Source organism: Cherax quadricarinatus, chromosome 1 (assembly GCF_038502225.1).
Source record: "Cherax quadricarinatus isolate ZL_2023a chromosome 1, ASM3850222v1, whole genome shotgun sequence".
In the NCBI taxonomy this organism is placed as follows: domain Eukaryota; kingdom Metazoa; phylum Arthropoda; class Malacostraca; order Decapoda; family Parastacidae; genus Cherax; species Cherax quadricarinatus.
In genome coordinates, this window is record NC_091292.1 from 20,383,089 (window position 1) to 20,397,287 (window position 14,199).

At 43.6% G+C, this 14,199-nt stretch overlaps 1 protein-coding gene across 9 annotated transcripts in view; it reads right to left on the reverse strand.

Moving 5' to 3' along the window:
• Positions 1-1,397: 1,397 nt before the first annotated feature.
• The window catches only part of LOC128693780 (uncharacterized), a 59,467-nt gene continuing 46,665 nt past the window's right edge, over positions 1,398-14,199 (reverse strand). For 4 of the 9 annotated variants that reach the window (XR_011394290.1, XR_011394267.1, XR_011394265.1 and 1 more), the window contains exons 2-3: positions 4,124-4,288; positions 1,398-3,138 (exon numbers count right to left, since the gene is read on the reverse strand). Coding sequence is in view for 5 of the 9 variants with exons in the window: in XM_070102230.1 (XP_069958331.1) it covers positions 2,696-3,138; positions 4,124-4,306; positions 4,391-4,439 (675 nt within the window). In the remaining 4 variants the exon portion in view is untranslated. Of the gene's footprint in view, positions 3,139-4,123; positions 4,307-4,390; positions 4,486-14,199 lie in introns of all 9 variants that reach the window. The other 5 variants (XM_070102230.1, XM_053783643.2, XM_053783646.2 and 2 more) reach the window with 3 other exon arrangements.

The following is a 14,199-nucleotide window of genomic DNA, read 5'->3' on the forward strand; positions in this document are numbered from 1 at the left end:
TAATGTTCAAGCAGCTTATAAACCGTAGACAGGTGAGGGGCAGCAGTCGTAGGTTGTGTCACATTTGTCCAATGTGGAAGTAGGTCTCCGCTCATATGCCGTTTTCTATTCAAGATTGATGGACTGACCACATCGACTCAAGGCTGAGGGACTGATTACCTCATTCTCCTCCTGTTCTTGAAGTTTCTCCTCTGTATGGACTGATGAAGCCACTGTGTGGCGAAACGTTTCCTCAATAAAGATACCCAAGAGTTGCACATGTGTCTAATTCAACAACATGTCGGTTCTCTGAACCATTCATCTACAATCCTGTCAGACACTGCAACTTCTTGGGATCTTAATACTTGGGAATTCTTCACTTGCCTAACCCTTGGGCACGACCTACTTCCACATTGGACAAATGTGACACCACCTACGACTGCTGCCCCTCACCTGTCTACGGTTTATAAGCTGCTTCTCCGCTCATATGCCGTATTCTATTCAAGATTGATGGACTGACCACATCGACTCAAGGCTGAGGGACTGATTACCTCATTCTCCTCCTGTTCTTCAAGTTCCTCCTTTGTATGGACTGATGAAGCCACTGTGTGACGAAACGTTTCCTCAATAAAGATACCCAAGAGTTGCACATGTGTCTAATTCAACGACGTACCTCATACCCTGCACCTAACTTTGTTGTGCCACCCATTGATCTTCTTTGTGATTATCGAGGAACAAAAATGAAAACAGTTACTGGACCATGATAGGCAGGTCCAGTTATCACCCACCCATATCCAATCGTCTATTTGTTCAACCTATTTTCGCATATAACCAAAGTTCTCGCTTCAATGACGCTCTCTGGTAGTTTGTCCCACTTATCCACGACTATTCCCAAACCAATATCATATATGACCTGACGCCTTTAAGTCACAGGGCAAAACTTACGCAGTTAAGAGGATTCAGGTGAATGGATTTGCCTCTTCACCCATATTGTCAGCATTAAGGCCTATGGAAAACAGGAAGATCATGCACATTATTATTATTATAGTAAAAAAGAAGCGCTAAGCAGATCATGCACAGCTGACCGCGCAGCAGCATCCTCTTGTTCATTTCCCTGTACATCAACAGAAATCTATGCCTGTTTTTGCTAGCCTCACGGCGCAGCCATAGTTGAATACGAAATACTAATGGATGAGGGGAATTAAATTGTTTATAATATTTTGAAAATTAGTCTTTAACATGCCGTAAAATGACCAATATCCGCAGATACTTGAGCACATCTTTCATACGTAATACACAAGTATAAAAATATCCACAATCAGTTAGGAAAATGGACTAAAAGGCAAGGTTTTGAATGTTTTATTATATGAGCACCTGATTACTGTATAATGAGAACTATGAATAATGGTTGTTTCGACGATATTACAAGCTATGTAAAATGGACTTAAATAACAGGTAAAGCAAATTATCACAAATAAATGACGAAGAGAATAATTTACCGATCTTTCAAAAGAGTAGATGGTCATCAGATGCCGTAATGTTCACATTAGGAGGTTAAAAATGATAAAATCTAAATGTAATTATGCTATTACAGTACCTAACTCATCCAAGAAAGTCAAAATATTAGAAATGTTGACCCTCTTCAAACTTAAAAGGTGAACACTTCCCGTCACAAAAATTAACAATTGTAGATGATACAATTCATATTTCTAGGAGAGTCTTAAAAATAAAATGTTCATTAGAGACCTGATCAAAGTTTGATTTAAGAAAAAAAAAATCCGGGCTCTGATGAACTATTTTAAAAGTTTCTTGAAAAATGCTAAAAGGAACTTTAGGTAAATGTACAGAAGAGCAACTAATGAGAAAGAAAACCTACATGTCGCTCGCCAAGAGCTTTATTAAAGCGGCTTAATGAAGCTACTGGTGGGCTGAACGTAATCTTTTTTGTTAAATGGCTGTATTGATTTTGTAATACGATGTACTATTATGGTACACCATAATAAAATTAATATTCTATTTTCTTGATATTTTGATTAAAGCAAATCTATATTTTAAATATATTCTATATTAAACATCGGGACGGAATTTATTTAAAATAAATCTGACAAACCTTAAGGAAGTAAGTTTGTAATATTTGCTATCCTTGCGGAATTGCTCTCACGCGTTTAAACGATGTACCATGAGCACGTAAAAGATGACTGCTCAGTTTAGAAGGTACAATTATGTTTATAACATCGATTAGAAGTGCTAGTATTATGAGACCTGATGTGCTGCTTCAAGTGTCCTTTGGTCGTGGCTACAAGGCCACATGTAGGACAGGTCATCCTGTGTTCGGTGCTGAATTCAAACGAACCCGACGGTTTAACAGAGTTATGAGACTTCATGTGCTGCATAAGGTGTCCTCTCGATGCGAGGACAATACTACAAGTAGGGCAGGTGACTTTGTAACGTCTACAGGTTTTAAGTCTTTTTGGTCTGTTATTCTCGCTCTGGCTCTCTCTGATGATTTGAGGCATTTCGCTGCTATTGATCGAAGGAACTCTTGAAAAGGATGTGGACTGGTAGACTGATGTGAAGATAGACTGGCCTCTGGCTGCAAGGCAGACGAAGTGTCACTTGAGTGTAATGAAGGAAGAGGCGATGGTTCGACAAGTGAGTTAATTGGTCTTTGATCACTACTACCGGTGAATAGTGAAGGATTTATCGATGGCCTCGATTAAACAAAATAACTAGTTGGAAAAGAGAAGGAATACATGGATGTCGCTGGCCGAACCCCTGTTGTATATATCTGTCGAGAACCATAAAGTCTTGGCTGAGCAACAGGAACGGGATACATGCATGTCTCTGTCGGAACATTTGTGCATACCTGTTGTGAACCAGAAATTCTAGAGTCTTTATGAACTTTGCCATCGGATGCAAATTCTTTTTCGAGAGGCAGTCTATACGTGTAAATATCAAGTCTAGAGCTTTCAGTCGGGCGATGGGAAACCCATGATGTTACTATGGAGGACTGGTCCATCTGGCTGCTTGAAGAATAGCCAGAAGAGACATTAGTGGGGTTGACGATCAAGCAGGCTTGTGTGCCTTCCATTAAGGAAGCCTTATTAACCGCAAACTGGTGTTTACGGCTGGGGTTCTCTCCGGCTGCTATCGAATCTGCTAGAAAGAATAAAGGCAAAGTCTTCAGATTTTTTGTAAGTAAAAACAATACAATTAGCATTGATGTATAATGACACTACATATGTAATTGTGAATCACACACGTGTTCATTTATTCACATTTTGATAGACGAGTTAAGGACCGAGAAGCACATTTCATTTTGATTTTGATTATTATAATCTGAATAAAGTCACGATATTGATTCGCAAGATGTTCCTATATAAAGGCGAGGCAGTGAATCCTAGTAAGGACTACGAAAAAGTTTTAAACAGAAGACTGTGTAGACTTGGAAAGTATAGAAAAATATTGTCAAGGCTGGAAGTATGGAGTGACGATACAGAATTTAGGTAGACAAATTCAGGAGGAAGATCTCAATGATTTGTAAAACAATGTAGATTATAATCAAGGAGAGTGGAGGGGGGTGGAAGGTATTCAGGCTTAATTCAGGGAACCAGAACACAGATCCAATTCCCTAGATTCAAAGCTCCTCTCCAACGTCAAGGAACCTTCCTTGAGGAGAAAATGTAAAAAGGTGTGCAAGTTTCAAATAACACTAAACATAACTGGAGCAATGAAGTTGTCAAAAGAAATTGGAAGTTATGCCAAGCAGGAATATGAAGGCAGACAGTGCTCTTTTATATCTAATAACCGTTTATAAATTTAAGATATCTGCAGACAAAGGCAAGAGCCGACAAGTGGAAATTAAGATTTAACAGAGAACCCTTTTGATAGAAGTTTCGTCTTAGGCTAAGGTAACGTATTTAAAGAATTATCTATTAATGCCAATTTCCAATTTATTCGACTGAGGAAGACTGACAAAGCTGTTCAGGCGAAACTTAGAAAATTATATCGACGCGTTAAAAAAGTCTTACCCTTAAGTCTAATTTTATTCGATTTACAATAAGATGAAGCTGAAACTTTTCGTCTATGCAGAAGACTTCTTTAGTAGAAAAAGAAAAGGAGAAAGTAACACGGATATATTTACCCTCAAAATTAGTTTGCAATGTTGTCTCGCAGAACAAGGACAAATCAATTTGTCTGTAATCAAAATTGTCTGCCTCGCTGTAATTCTGGAAATCCGTCAGCTCCTTGATAATGTCCTCCCCAAGTACGACGTCGTTGTTTACATTAGACATGGTTTGTGTTTTGACTGTTGAAACAGGAAAAGCTAGAGGTTTAGTGTTTATCAAAAAGTTGTCGCTGTGCTTATTTCACCTCTACAAACCTTTATATACCCGCCTGTTAACCTTACCTGCACGAGTCCGTGGAACATGACTAGCAACAGTAGGTCTACTGGCCATGATAGAAAAGTCGTCCTCAAGTCAAATTCTTCTTTCTTTTATTTGTCTTCAACAGTTTTAAAAACACTCAGTATAAGACATGCAATGAAATTTTTCTCTAAACAATGTCTTAAACTGTGCATATCTAAATACAGTTGCACACGTCTTGCTTATGTACTGCAGTTATCAATGCTGCAACTAAAGCACTATAAAAAAGGTTCTGAGGGTATCTAATCAAGAAATACTGAAATAGCGAATTTAAACTAGATTAGGTATTCTTTAACTTCTCATTAATAACTTAACCCCACTTCCCGCACAGTATCTGTTCAAGATCCTAGTATTTAACTTACAATAAGCTAAGATCACTAAGGTCAGAAAATTGCCAATATGGTGCATATGGAATGTACGTTGACTGAAACCTTGCTTCTCCATCTTCCAACAAATGGCCAAATCAATCCCAACTGCCGTTTTACACTTTCATCGTTATCTGCTGGCGCAGATTTATACGAGATACTAGACAAACCTGCCATTCCCCAGCTACACGAAGTTGCAACCATCGCCACCGTCTTTATTTGGATGATGAAGCAAGACTTTTGTCAAGACTGCCATACCTACCTTAAAAGATACGGGTAACATACGTCACATATCCTATCCTGCGATCTCCAGAGTCTGGCCTCGTAGTAGTGTTCCTGCAAAAAGCGTTGCCACCATCCCATATCTGGAGCATCCTCGCTAACCGTGCTTGCTGTGCTACCACAGTCCATTAGCGTTAAGAGTAAATTTTTGCAATAACAGAGCTCTTAACCGTTTTTACCTACCTCTTTCCTCATAGCTTATATTCACCGCGCCCTTGCTGGGCACACCCTCCCTCTCCCCCTTCCCAGCATCCTTTGGCCCCTTGACAATTTTCTTGGCCCCTCCAGAACCATTAACCAGCTCTGCCCAGGACTACTCCTGAAACCTTTGAACCAGAGTTAACGCAGCTGAATTAGAGGTTACCGCTAGTTTCCATACACACGAAGCAACCTCGCTCATATCAATTTATGCATACTTCCACTCCATTACTCCCACCACACAAGACCTCAGGAAGAAATTTTCTGTAATAAAAAAAAAATCAGACCAAAGTGCGTGCTTATGTAAGCACAATTTTTTGGCATTTTATACCGGTTATCATCACTACCCCTGACTGAGGGACCTGCACCAATGGCCTCACACCCAGTCCATCCTAGACAGGACAAATGTGACAGTGTTTGTCCTGCGCCTCAGTCATCAACTCAAGCTCCAGACCCAAATCACTGGGAAAACCCCTTTTCCCCTTATAGTTAGTATTTCCGCTAATGCTGTCCAGGACATATTACATTTACGGTATATAATACCGCCAAGTTGATAAGGCTTGGCACCTGGGAATCTTCAGTGATGGAGAAGTTTCGCCCAGACGGTGTCCTGTAGCTCTATTACTAGCTCACACTGAGGTCCGGGGTTCGATTCCTGGTACAGGTGGAAACACTAGGACTTTTTTTTTATGGCACCTTCTATCCCTGTTCACCTTTTAGTAAAATAGGTACTTGGGTGTTAGTCGACTAGTGTGAGTCGCATCCTTGGACAAAATTGATCTGATTTGCCCGAAATGCTCTGCATAACAAAGGGCTTTCTGTATAGTAGCATGTCATTGATGTGAGCTAGGTCTGTGTATGTTATACATATATTAGTAGAAATAATTATCCAATAGCTTTATCAGACCAATGCAGAGAATTAAAGCAAGAGGCGGTGGAAGTGGAGAGGCAATTTGAAGTGACTTTACTAAGGAATGATCACCTAATTACCTGTCAGATTCCACTATCTTCACTGGCTAAACTCTCCCAGAGATACCCAGAAGTAATAAGTATGATGAAATGGGCAAGTGCAACACTTGGATGTTAAAAATACTGAAGTGTTGCACACGTAATTTTCTTTCTACGAACCATTAATCTACATGTTACAAGTGTCAGTCAGCACTTTAAACTCACCAATAGTCATATACAACATTGTCCTTTTCGCTCTCGGGCTGACTGGGCCTCCTGTGCAAACGCTCCTCACATGCCTGGCTGCAGTGCTGTGAGGTGGTGCTGTCGCACCTATGTTGACACCTCAGGAAAATTACTGCTGTCAACATGGCGCTTTCTCATAGGCGCCGGATTAATACTATTGGTATTGAGCTTCTCTGGGGGACGATTTCGCCTAGTTTAGCGCAGGTTCTCTTATCTAAGATCATTAGAGAGACGTATGGTATTCAAGATGGAGAATTATATGGAGTAGCTTTAAATGGAGCGCATAGAATCTTCGTGAAACTGCTCACTGCAACGGTATACGAATCGTTGGTTACTCGTTTTCAGGACGTGAGTCTTGATGTTACACCTGCTGTACGTGTGAGAATGAGCGATGTATCCAGGCATTATACCTGGATAAAGTTACGTAATGTTCCCTTTGAGGCGGATGTAGCCGATATCAGAAAAGTCTTCTAGAAATATGGGACAGTTCATTTTGCCCAGCATGGTATGTGGTTAGCAGGTGCCTACCCAGGTTTGCAGGAAGGTACTTTTAACCTTAAAATGACATTGAGACATCCCATACCGTCTTACGTTTATCTTCAGGAATTCAGGACACAGGTCATGGTTTTATATCCCGGACAAAGGCATACGTGTCGCTTATGTGGTGAGTATGACCACAGAGCTGCAGCATGTGAGAAGAACAGACGCGTGCCTGAACCTGTGGTAGAAGAGGCAGCCCCTGTCTTACGGGTGGCAGGTGAGGATCAATCACCTGAGGGAAGCCGTGGTCGTTTGTCGAGTGAGATGGTGGAGCAAGCTTTTAGGGCTGGGGGTGATTCCCCCTCTCAGTTCCCTGCCCCAGAATCTCCTCCAGTGACTTCTGCAGGGATGGTACCACGGGAGGAAGTGTTGGAAATATAGGAAGAATTGGAGGAAGTTTTGAATACCTTGTCACCGCCTGAGGAGGGAGTTACATCTGAGCAAGAAGTAGCTGGAGAGTTATCGCTTCCAGCTTGTCAACGATATGAGACTTTGGAGAAAGATGATGTCACAGAAATGTCAGTGGGATTAATAAATCATTGTAACGGGTTTTCACAAAATGGCGACACACGGACGTCGAAGGGTGAATACTATTGGCATTGAAGTCGTTCGTGAGGCTGTTTTTCCCCATTCGGCACAGCTACTGTTACCGGCTATCATCAGGGACACCTATGGTATAGCAACTGAGGAGCTATATGGAGTGGCACTGAATGGGGCATACAGAATCTTTGTAAAATTCCGTAATGTCAGTGTTTACGAGGACATCGTAACCCGTTTTCAAGATGTCAACATGTCGGTGAATCCAGCAGTAACGGTGAGACTACATGACGTTTCTCGTTTTTCACATGGGTGAAAATAAGGAACGTACCGTTTGAAGCAGATGAGGCGGATCTACGTGCCGTATTTGAGAAATGCGGAACTGTTCACCTGGCGACGATGGGTACATGGAAGGACGGATCATACGCGGGAATGCCTGAGGGTAGTTTCTCGCTAAAGATGACTCTACGACACCCTTATACCTTCGTATGTGCATTTGGAGGAGTTCAGGACGCAAGTCTTTGTCACATACGCAGGGCACCAAAGGACATGTAGATTGTGTGGCGCCTGCGGCCATATTGCAGTGAGCTGTCCTCGTCAACGGGACACACAAGAGCTGGAACCTCACCAGGAATCATCAGAGAACCAAGGGGCGCCTGTGGAGGCGTCTGCGATGAGAACATCAGGACACAAGGCATGGAGTGTAGAGGTTGACGAAGCGTTGTCACGGGATGAGGGGTGTGCAACGCTGCCGGGTGAGCAGGAAACTTCAGGGGCAACACAGGCGATCGTGAGTAGGGCGACACCTGAGGACGAAGGAGATGTGAGGAGCGCCATAGACTATGATCCATGACTTGCTGGGTTTCCCGGGGGAAGTCGAGGTTGAGGGCCTTGCAGGTGCTTTGGAGTCTGATCCGCTCACCTTGCAAAGGATGGAGGATGTGTCTGGACCCAGCTTGGACGACGCCTTGCAGCACGAAACTGTTGAAGTGGAGGTGCATGATGCAGGTTTTCAGGAGGCAGTGAAGAGGAGGATAAGAGTGTCTCGGAAAAGGGCGGGTACATCGTCGGACATAGACGACGTGCTTACACCGGCCCAATGCATGGAGAAGGTGGTTTGGACCAAGGTCGATGAGTGGGACCTTGGTGGACCCAGGGGTAAAGGTCCTGTTAAGGGAGGCCTTAAAGGACCGGCTGAGGGCCTTAGGCATGTTCGGAGAAAAGAGGATAGAGGCTCTGCAATGCATAAGGGAAAACCCCCAATTACAGTTTCAAGAGCCTCACTATAAATGTTAATGGTTTAAGGAATGAAAGGAAGCGTGATTGGTCTCAGAAATTTGTGGTACGGTGTAGAATAGACGTGGTGTTCGTACAAGAACATAATTAGAAACCTGGATATGTTTGTTGGTGGTTGAGGGATTTGCTGTCTATGCAGGTCATTCGCCACGTTTGAAAGGGGGTGCCGCAATTTTGATAAGGGAGACTAGCCCGTTTACTGTTCACCATTGGGAAGAGGGAGGGGAGGGGAGGGGAGGGGAGGGGAGGGGAGGGGAGGATAGTTCGCGTGGATGGGTGGTGGGGAAGGGTAAGAGTATCTTTTGTGTGTGTTTATGGTCCTGCGGAGAGGGATAGAGGGGTTAAAAATTATTTTGTTCGGGATGTACTGGTTTATCATTTACGTTTGAAGGATAGACTCAGGGACTTACATAATGAGAGGTTTGACGCGGTGCGGGTTACGGGTGATTTAGAAGAGGTTTTATGGGGTGACAGACCGTCGGTATGTGTCCTGCGTGGACAGAAGAGATTGCGTATCGCAACGGGAATGTTTGGGTTGTGTGTGCATGCTGCAATGGCGGGATATACAGAGGGACGAGAATTGAGTGTCAACTGAGGGGATGGTTGGTTGGATATGTGGATGCTTGGGTTGCTGAATACATGGACAGTGCTTTATGTGAGATGGGGGAAAGTGTAGTGTGTGCTTACTGAGAGTGACAGGGAGTTGATGGGTGGGGCCATCACCGTGGAGGAGGTTTGGGAGGCTTTAATGAGTATGAATCGTGGCAAGGCTCCTGGAATTGATGGGTTGCCTAGTGATTTTTATGTGCAACATTGGGATGTATTGAAAGATTTTTTAATTACCTTATTTAATACTATGAAGACCCGGGGGGAGTTAGGGGCGTCTCATGCGACGGCGGTAGTAGTATTTGTTCCGAAAGGTGTTAGTCAGACAACAATTAAGGATTATCGTATGATATCCCTCATGTGTGGGGACTATAAATTATTCGCAAAAATTTTAGGTAATCGCTTAAAAAGGGTAATTAATACGGTAATTGTTAAAGGCCAATTTGGGGTGCCGGGACATTCAATGTATGAAGGACATGGGGTTATAAGGCGTTTTATAGGGAGTAGGCAGAGGGGGGAGTGTTGGCGATTGATTGGGAGGCGGCTTATGATAGTGTGGAGTGTCAGGCGTTGTGGCGCTTAATGAGATGGCAGGGTTTTGGAGAGGAAATTGTGCAATGGGCGCGGTTGTTATATAGGGATGCTGGTATGTGTGTGCAAGTCAATGGGAGGTTGGGAAAGCGTGTAAGGTTGTTTGAGACAGGGGTGCCCTCTGTCTTAAATCCTGTTTGCAGAACCCTTTTTATAGGGCGGTGGAAAGATGCGTCCGTGTGGGCAGGTGGGAGAATGGAAACGGTAGCCAACCGGGTATTATTGGATATGAAGAATTGAGACACTTATGCAACACATGGGAATCTTTATTGAAGAAACGTTTCGCCACACAGTGGCTTCATCAGTCCAGTACAAAGTAGAAATGGGTAAGGAGAGTAGAAGTTTGAGGTAATCAGTCCCTCAACCTGGAATCGATGTGTTCAGTTCATCACTCTTGTAGGAAGTGCAGCACAGGGCCAGAGAGGTGGCTTATATACTGCGGTGAGATGAGTTGAAGCAGGAGGAGGCGGGATCACAGTGGGACCTGCCACTAGTGTAAGTAGGTCGTCGTACATAGGTTGGTACAAAGACTTCAACGCTTGCCCAACCTATGGACGACGACCTACTTACACTAGTGGCAGGTCCCACTCTGATCCCACCTCCTCCTGCTTCAACTCGTCTCACCGCAGTATATAAGCCACCTCTCTGGCCCTATGCTGCACTTCCTACAAGAGAGGTGGCTTATATACTGCGGTGAGACGAGTTGAAGCAGGAGGCGGGATCACAGTGGGACCTGCCTCTAGTGTAAGTAGGTCGTCGTCCATAGGTTGGGCAAGCGTTGAAATCTTTGTACCAACCTATGTACGACGACCTACTTACACTAGTGGCAGGTCCCACTGTGATCCCGCCTCCTCCTGCTTCAACTCATCTCACCGCAGTATATAAGCCACCTCTCTGGCCCTGTGCTGCACTTCCTACAAGAGTAATGGACTGAACACATCGATTCCAGGTTGAGTGACTTATTACCTCAAACTTCTACTCTCCTTACCCATTACTACTTTGTACTGGACTGATGAAGCCACTGTGTGGCGAAACGTTTCTTCAATAAAGATTCCCATGTGTTGCTTAAGTGTCTCAATTCTTCAACTTGTCGGTTTTCAAAACCATTCATCACATTATTGGTTATGTCGATGACACAACGGTTCTAGTGAGAGGGACGGAAAGTTTAAGAGGATTGGGGAGAATCGTAGATGTGTTTGGAGCAGCGACAGGTATGAAGGTGAATGTGGATAAGTCTAAACTACCAGTTTTGGGTGGGTGAGGAGAAGGGGACGAGAGGTGTGAAAGGGAAAGGTGGAGAGAGGTGGATAGACTTAAGATTTGTGGGATTGTGTACATGGCAAATGAGGTGTTTGCGACAGAGGAAAATTCAAAGTGTGTTGTGAATAAGGTGCTGGGACGTTTGAATGGGTTGAGGACGCCTCACCTGTCTTTACATCAGCGGGTTATTGCGGTGAATGCACTTTTATACAGCAAAATTTGGCACGTTGCTGCAGTGTACCCGTTGGTGACAGGCGATGTAAGGAGGCTTTTGGGTAGAGTTTATAAGTATATATGGAGTTCAGGATGTGACTGGTTAAGGAGGGAGGTTTACCTGGAGTTTACCTGGAGAGAGTTTCGGGGGTCAACGCCCCCGCGGCCCGGTCTGTGACCAGGTAGTAACACTTCCGGTAGCCAAGGGCGGGCTGGGGTTAATTTCACTGGGAAATAGATTAAAGGGAGTTTATGTCAAGCATGTGTTCAGGCAAGAGCATGGGGAAGGGGGAAGGGGGCTGTGTAAAGTGAGGGAAAATATTCAGAGGTGGTGGAGAGGGAAGGATCTCTGTGACTGAGGCAATTTTGCAGATATTTTTGCAAGCAGGTGCAACATCGAAAATGAGGATAGTATCAGTAGAAAAGAGGGTTTGGTCTCAAATAACGGCCCCTGTGGAGGGAGCTTACCCCATGTATGCGTGGGACAGCATTTGGCGGCGGTTGTGTGTAAGAGAAGTGATGTTCCGATTCTTACATGACATTCTACCATCAGCGACGGTATTAAAGAACAGACGAATACGAGAGAGTGGCGTGTGTTCGTATTGGGAGGAGGAAGAGACTGCTTTCCATGCTGTTTATTTTTGTGACCGTTTAGGTGTCGTGAGGGAATGGTTGGGGGGAGTATGTCGATTGGTGGGGGGGGAGTGGATTGTCAGTTCTAAGGGTTTTAAGTTTGGATCTGGGTGGGGTGGAGGACAGGGTTCAACAGGCGATGGCTTACATAATTGTTGATTTTGTTTACATATCATGGATGTTACGGGAAAGGACGGTTCGGGAAAGACTAGGGGCGTTAGCAGCAACTTTTTATAAAACTAAGTGTCGTAATAAAGAGATATACAGAGGTAGGTGGGAGCGAGATTTTATGGAAGGCTACAAAGTTTTTACATTGGGGGATTTGTGGAGACTGTAGTTCAGGGGTAGAAACGGGCTAGTCTCCCAGGGAAATTGACTTATGGAGTATGCGTGGTGTATGCCTGATGAGTTTTCGTTCACGAGGGAGTGCTTTTGGGGGGAGTGGGGTTGCAAGAGTTTTACTCTCAATGGGGATTGGTATTGCATTTTTGTCTTGTTTTGGTTGTGATCTATGAGGATGTTTCTATATATATAATGTAAAGGTTTCTTTTAGTCCCACAATGAGCTAAAAGATTACCTTATAAGTAAATATGTTAATGATTGTGGTATGGTGTAACTTAATGTATTTTGTCTTGACATGCAGGTAGGGACCCTAGATATGTAACCTGAAAGATGAGATGGGGTAAGAATTGTGTGTGTCTGGGTTGTATTGGGGGGGAGAGGTGGGTGTTTGTTACAGTGTGTATGTCTTTTATATACTGTTTATGTACTTTTCTGAAACATATATTGCTGAATGTAGGAACAATGTTCAATGTTTTCCACAGGAATTCTTTACTTGGAAAGAAGAGACTTTAATTTTATCACATCTTTGTTATTTGCGTATATGTTTTACATTCCTTGTATTTGAGGTTTTCTTTTTTGTATCGATTGTTTTCCTATTTTTTTTTTCCTAAACAACCTCCTGCCATACGGTTTATAAGCTGCTTCTCCGCTCATCTGCCGTATTCTACTCAAGATTGATGGACTGAACACATCGACTCAAGGTTGAGGGACTGATTACCTCATTCTCCTCCTGTTCTTCAAGTTTCTCCTATGTATGGACTGATGAAGCCACTGTGTGGCGAAACGTTTCCTCAATAAAGATACCCAAGAGTTGCACATGTGTCTAATTTATCAACATGTCGGTTCTCTGAACCATTCATCTACAAAGAATAGCTTGTGCACAAGCTCTCCTCAACAAACCACCCATGGAACAGCCCCCTAAGCAGTTCATAGTACTCCCATGTGTCGATGTTGCCACGAATACTCACCGGGAACTTGCTATGAGTAACATCAACGTTTCCACCATAAACACATCTATCAAAGACCTCACTACGAAACGCAGCCCCACACCTCTAACTTCTACAGCAGGCGTCTACACTATCCCCTGTGGGTTCTGTCCCAAGAAATATGTAGGCGAGACAGGCAGAGATCCTGCAATCCGCATGAATGAGCATCGAAATGCCTCTAACAGACGATGTAAGGTACGCCTGTGTCCTCCACAGAGACTCCACGGGGCATTTGATGAACTGGAATGAGGCACAACTCATTCTCACCGAACCAGACCTCAGACGCCGACGGTGCCTAGAAGCCTCACTAATCGCCGTCACCGACACTATAGAACCCAACACTAGAAACTACAAAATTTCAAAAACATTGGCATACATGATACTTAAGCAGCACCAACCCAACAACACAGGAGTCACATGATTTCATCGTCTACCCGTCCTCATCATAGGTAGAGGTTGTTTTGATAAGGACCTGCCTCGCATGGGCCAGTAGGTCTTCTACAGTGTTCCTCCTTTCTTATGTTCTTATGACATTCCTCAGGTCACGTGCGTCACACCTCACTCTCCGCCTATATATATAATGTCTTTCTACCTCTGTATGTTAGAAGTGATCTAGGTCCCAGGACCGAAACGTTTTCTAATAAATATGTTATAGTGTTTGCTTACGTGTCTTTCTAAACCATGTTTCTTAATAAATATAGAGTGGATGTTGTGTTCCTCCAAGAATATAATTTCAAGGAGGGTAAAGTG